We start from the raw sequence: 5866 nt of genomic DNA, 5'->3' as shown, positions 1-5866 counted from the left end.
TGTCCGTTTGGATCGGCCAGGTGGACACGAACGTCAGTTTCCGCAAATGGGTCGACGCATGCGTCCAACGCTGGCCGGATTCATTTTTATCGGCGTGCGAAAAAAGTATATAAATGCATAATTAAACATTAAAAGCCGACCACGAAGGCCGGCGAGAGTCCACGCGTCCGCATTACACTAATTAAACATAAAAAAACTAAAACTACGAGGGCAGCCCTAGGCGTCGGCGTCGTCGTCGGAGCCGGTGAGGTCGACCAGTGTAGGCGCAGGGCCGACCCAGGGGAACGCCTGTTCCACAGCTCAGCTACCTGCGCCTCCGTCGTCTGTCATGCCGGCGCGGGATGTGCTGGTGGCGGTGGCAGCGCAACAGCAAGGGCACGCTCCTCCTCCTCCTCTAACTCTTGTCGCTCCTCCTCCGCCTCCTTCTCCAGCTCCATCAGCCGAAGGCCTTCGGCGCGCTTCGCCCGCAGGTGTTGCGTCCTCCAGTGCTCGAGGTAGGCTTGCTCCTGCTGCGGTGAGAATTCGTTGACGACGTCGGTCCACTGGTAGACCTCTCACGGCTCCGTGGGCTCGGGCTTCGGCGGAGGTGGCACGACGCAGTCGTCGGCGACCGACAGCGCGATGGCCTCCGCGAGCAGCTGCTGGTACGCCGCCTCCTCGTCGGCCCTGCGTCATGCTTCCTCCTCGCTGTCACGGAGAACAGGTGTCAGTGCCGCCTACGTGCCGCCTAGTAGGCAGCCTCAGCCTCCTGGTCCTCGTCGCTGACGACAGGCGAGGGCGACGGAGGGCCTCCTGCCTGCACTTCGCGCACGCCACGACGGCGCTGCTCCTCGTGCGCCACCGCGAACCACAGCTCCCAGTTAGGGGAGTCGGCCGCGTACGCAGGGTCTCGCCACTGCTTCGACGGCGGCTCACCTCCTCCGCATGCACCCGCGTCGATCGCGACACGGGCGGTACCGGAATCCTCCCCGGATCCAGATTCCAACCATGCGGCAACGTGACATCGGGGTAAGGGAACGGTGCTCCCAGTGCCACCGCGCTTGGTGCACAGGGACGCTAACACGATGGCGGCGAGGAGATGGTTCGGGGGTAGAGCGGGGCCTTGCCCTTGTTTGGGAAGCCGCCAGCCATGGTGATAGAGGAGGTGGCGGGATGTGGACGGACGGGGTTCTCGAAGCAGATGGCGGAACCCACCGCACGCTCGGATTAAAAAAACAACCACGGTCGCTGACGCGTGGGTCCGAAGATGGCGGCCCTCATAAATAATGTTGACCACGGTGGTTGGGGACGGACATCGAGAGGGCACGCGTGTTTGCTTCACGTCCGTGCCGACGCATTTCAGGCTCAAATTTGGGTCATCAATGGGTCAACGCGGACGTAGAGCGAACATGTTTTTAAAATGGGTCGACACCTTGGGCCATCATTTTTATTCGCGTCGACCCAAACAAACGACGACTGATGAAATGGATCACCCCATTAGAGTTGCTCTAACATACGCCGGCGACCCTATTAGAGTTGCTCTAACATACGCCGGCCGTGCGTGTCCGGTGCTGCTTCCCATCCTTAGGTCTCCATCACCAAACTCGCAAGTTGCAGCATGCTAGGCAGGATTACTGCGACAACCGCGCAAATTGCGGTCTGAACTGTTGAGCATGGCTGTTAGTTATGCCTAACAGTTTGTTATACCAAGAGAAAAAAATCAGTTAAGCCTACAAACGAACAGTTATTCGAAGAACAAATTTCAAAAACAAGATTGGCATGAAGTTTAGTGCTTAGTTTTTTAAAAAGAAAAATAGTGGTTAGATCTAATCTATAATAACTTCAAAAACGATTTACGAGAAATGGAGCACCCCACCCTTATACTATGATGAAATCCACAATAATAATGGCCAGGCGTTTCTGGCATACAGTTTGCACCGTCCCAGATCAATCAATTATTGACACCAAGTACATATATAAAACCATAGGAAACACAAGGGTCCCAAATGTTACGGATGATAGGTAGTGGTAAGCAGATGTGCTACACCCAGCAATCACTGCACTTGACTCCGGCTTAGGTGAATGTCTCACTCGATAGAGTTCCTTCTTTAATACTTCGTCTTTCTTTAGCTTAAATTTGACAGATAATGGATCACTCAGTTTATCTTGGCCCCTTCGCTCCGAGGAAGTTACCTGGGGCCGACGTCCTTGACTGCGCAGATCTGCTCCTCCCCCATGGCCGACATGACAGTCAGCGCCAAATCCTTCCCCTCAGCAAATCCATCCTTGAGCTGAATTGAATGGCCAAGCAGATTTATGAGGTCATCAATTTGGACATTCTTACCTCATAAGAAGTACCCCCCTCATAAATTAATGTAAGAGTGTTTAGATCACTACTTACATTAGTTTACAGAGGGAGTACGTACTTACTAGTAATGTCTAAGGCATATATGTGGTTACAATGCATAAATGATAAAGTAACAAAAGTAATCACGGTTACAGTGCAATTCAACAGAAAAATTCAGACGTCGAGGAAGATGGATGGCAAGCAGATCGAGATGCATAAACGATGAAGTGAAAGTAAACTAGGCAACACAACAGAGGTGGAAAGGAAACGGCAAGAAGCCAAGAACATTTCTAAACATTGGAGTTTTATTCATCTATGCGCTTCATACTTTACAAACATACTGAAGAGAGAGAATGCAAAACGCGTTACGCCAAAAAAAAAGAGAGAAAAAATCAAGAAAGACTCAGATGCAACATTTTAGTGTGGGTACTGGCTTATATGCATACAGCAACCATGTAGGGTCATGGAGAAGAATGAATGAAGTATCGGCTTTTCAAAACCAGAAGAAAGGAAAACAGATGATAAAGTTAGGTGGGAAGAGTAAACGTCTAGATTTCCTCTAGTTCTTACGCCAGCTATTTCACAAGTGTGAACTGTCTAAAAGTTCCTACCATCCAGATAAACATGAAATCAATAAATTGAGATACCCGCATAAGGCAAGATTCAACATCTCAAGTTAGGCAAGTTTAATAAAGTTAGGTGTGTGTCTGGTTCTAGCCACACCTAAGGCAAGATTCTTTATTTGAGAAATAAGTCCCACATGTTATACACACAAAAACTGTGGGAAGATTTCCTTAGGCAAACCAAAAGTGTGGCCAAGAATTTTAATAACACGTAAAGTAAGGCAAGTGTAGCAAAATTAGTCACCAACCAAACAGGTTCTCAAATACAGAAGATAGCAATCATAGATATGGCTTATTATTACGCCTAAAATAAATTCCAAATAAAACTGATAACTAAGATCAGAAATGTCAACACCACTCAGGATATTTTGGAGTATAGAGAGAACTAACAGAATATAAGTGGTGATATAACTCGTATCAAGCAAAAAAGATAGCATAAAGAACCTAACAAATGAGTAAGGACATGTCCTTACCACGAATATACACATGCAAAAATAAGAACAAAATGCTTAAAGATTGTCAATCAAACCTGGGTCAGGATAGCATCATCAGTTGGGAGTTTAAGATCATCCTTAGTGCTACCATTCTCAGTAAGAAGGCTCACCTAAAACAAATAATATAGTAAGTATCGAAGCCAACAACAATGCACAATAAAATTCATTTTTCTTGATTATAACAGAACGTACAAATCCATCCTCTGATATGTCAATCAGCTGATACTCAGTACGGTCTACATGTGGCACCTGAAAAATATAGAATAATGAGTTTATTTGTAAAACAGAACCAACCAAAGTTCTGACTTAAACATTCATAAATAAACTTACATCGCAGTTGTGGGATGAAGGAACAATGTCCTCAAGCTTTTTACCATTGAATATATCTAAGGCAACAAAGTGGCATTTAGCATGACCGTGCTTTCCAGTCTTTGAGGTAGAAACCTCCACCACCTGTAGCACAAAATCACATAAGAGACTCGAAAATCAATGGGAAAAAAGCACCACATAATTGCAGGCATAAGCCTTGATACTGTCTAATCACAGTGATAGCGATAAGAACTTACAGGAAAGAACAGGTGGAGAGATGTGTACTAAAAAGGTAAGAACAACAATCACCATGAGTACCTCACATAGTGCACAACATGCTAGATAAACATGGATAAATTAGTTTTAGCTTTTGAGTCAATTAACTGTTTGTCCCTTCCGAATTTCAAGAAACAGAACAAATTTATGATCGAGGATTTCTTTGGAGAAGTCAAGGCAAAAGATTGAGAAAGAAAGGTATTGCTTCCTCCAGTAGGTCTATGTACATGCAGGAAGCTTTAAATCTCAATCATATTCAATCCAAACATGTCGACAGTGCCTATTACACTTCGATTCCAATCTTAATTTTCCGACGTGTTATAGCTAAATCACCGACTGTACAGATATATAGTTTAAATAGCCTGAGTGGAAATCCCTTTTTGGTTACCAAACTACTCCCTCCGTCCCAAAATAAGTGTCTCAACTTTAGTTCGTTGAGACACTTATTTTGGGACGGAAGGAGTATTTCATTGTACCCCACAAAATACTAGGAAAATATTATTAATATTACAGGAATAATGGACGTTAGCAATTTTAGTTGTATAATATCCCATCACATGACTTCTGTTTGGATATCATCTAGCCACGTCTTCCCCTGTTTCAAGCCCCTCCTAATTAATCGTGCACAGTACATGGTCAAAATAGCTCCCCTCCCCTATAAATAACAACTCCACCCTTTTCCTTGGGCTTATATACTGCCAATCAGTCAATCCACAGTGATACGGAATCCATCCTACGACAACTCTCAAACAGAAAATAGCAGCATCCGGGGATAACAACATCAGTATTCCATCATAGCACGGCGGCCATGAACAACAGCATCGGAATTTCCGATCACACACAAACAAACCATCCAACCGGGATCAGAGGCAAATACGTACCTTGCAGGGGCGGTTCTTGATGACGAGGTAGCCGCCCTTCCGGATGGCGCCGGCCTGCATAGGGTAGGTCTTGGACGCCCCGGCATCGGCCTTGGACTCGAACTGGTGGTCCTCGGAGTCCGACATGGCGACCTTAGTTACTAATTAGCTACTCCCCCTGAACAAACCAAATCCAAGCAACGAGATTAAGGCTTCGAAGCTCCAAATCAAAGAATCCTTGGCCACTATGACACCCGAACTGCCAGAATAGGAACTGAATCCCGCGAGTTCACCTGGGCTGGATGGATCACGACGCGCGAGGAGGAGAGAGGGAGGGGCGCTGATGATGATAAGTGATAAGCTCGCGCCGAATCCTAGGGTTCGAGCGCATTTATAGCGCTAACAGCGCGTGCTCCGGCCACACCCACCTGCCTACCTCTGCTGATTGGACCGACCTGTGAGGATGACGGTGGGGCCGGAGAAGGTGCGGGCCCGCATCTCGGCGGAAGAGGGGCTTTTGTCGATGGGTGGAGGGAGAGATCGGGGCCGTCGGTTTGGTCGGGGGGGGTGGCAACAGGTGTACGGCTGCGGAAGGCAGGGCATCTCTTCGCGTTCGAACCACGCCATGGGGCGGCTCGAGCATCTTTCTCTCTGTTCTTTTCTTCTGCCTTTCTATGGCTTCTTTTCGCTGATCGGTGATCAGAAAACTCAAGTCAAATATCTGATTCCGATAGGATAGGGATTCCTTGCGAGGACGTCACGGTGCACTATATTGGGATGACTGTTGTGTTGAATTGCCTATTTGCTTAGTATTACCTCTGTTTAAAAGGCACAATTAAATTTATGTGCATTTTCATAATAGACAAGGTTTAAGACTCATTGCATTCACTTCTAACAGTTAATTAGTACTTCAAGTCCGGCACACGTATTTAGATCATCAATTTGATTAATTTAATAAGAGACATATATAACAAAAAA

General features: G+C 46.6%; 1 protein-coding gene across 1 annotated transcript; it reads right to left on the bottom strand.

Annotated features, from left to right (window-relative positions):
• Window positions 1-1831: 1831 nt before the first annotated feature.
• On the bottom strand, window positions 1832-5303 carry LOC123425450 (eukaryotic translation initiation factor 5A-like). The gene is made up of 6 exons (XM_045109155.1): window positions 5182-5303; window positions 4910-5066; window positions 3774-3896; window positions 3636-3692; window positions 3479-3553; window positions 1832-2270 (listed from the first exon to the last, which is right to left on the bottom strand). Exons 2-6 carry the CDS (start codon window positions 5033-5035, stop codon window positions 2169-2171), a joined length of 483 nt encoding a protein of 160 aa, XP_044965090.1. The 5' UTR covers window positions 5036-5066; window positions 5182-5303; the 3' UTR covers window positions 1832-2168.
• Window positions 5304-5866: the final 563 nt, after the last annotated feature.

The sequence above is a fragment of the Hordeum vulgare genome, chromosome 2H (assembly GCF_904849725.1).
Source record: "Hordeum vulgare subsp. vulgare chromosome 2H, MorexV3_pseudomolecules_assembly, whole genome shotgun sequence".
Taxonomy (NCBI): Eukaryota; Viridiplantae; Streptophyta; class Magnoliopsida; order Poales; family Poaceae; genus Hordeum; species Hordeum vulgare.
This window is presented reverse-complemented; position numbering and strand designations above follow the sequence as displayed.

Excerpts from the sequence above, each read along its gene's own strand:
- LOC123425450 (XM_045109155.1), bottom strand. The coding sequence starts at position 5,035 with ATGTCGGACTCCGAGGACCACCAGTTCGAGTCCAAGGCCGATGCCGGG. Across the intron at positions 3,897-4,909 it reads TCAAGAACCGCCCCTGCAAG|GTGGTGGAGGTTTCTACCTC; the intron begins GTACGTATTTGC and ends TTTGTGCTACAG. Across the intron at positions 3,554-3,635 it reads ACATATCAGAGGATGGATTT|GTGAGCCTTCTTACTGAGAA; the intron begins GTACGTTCTGTT and ends TATTTGTTTTAG.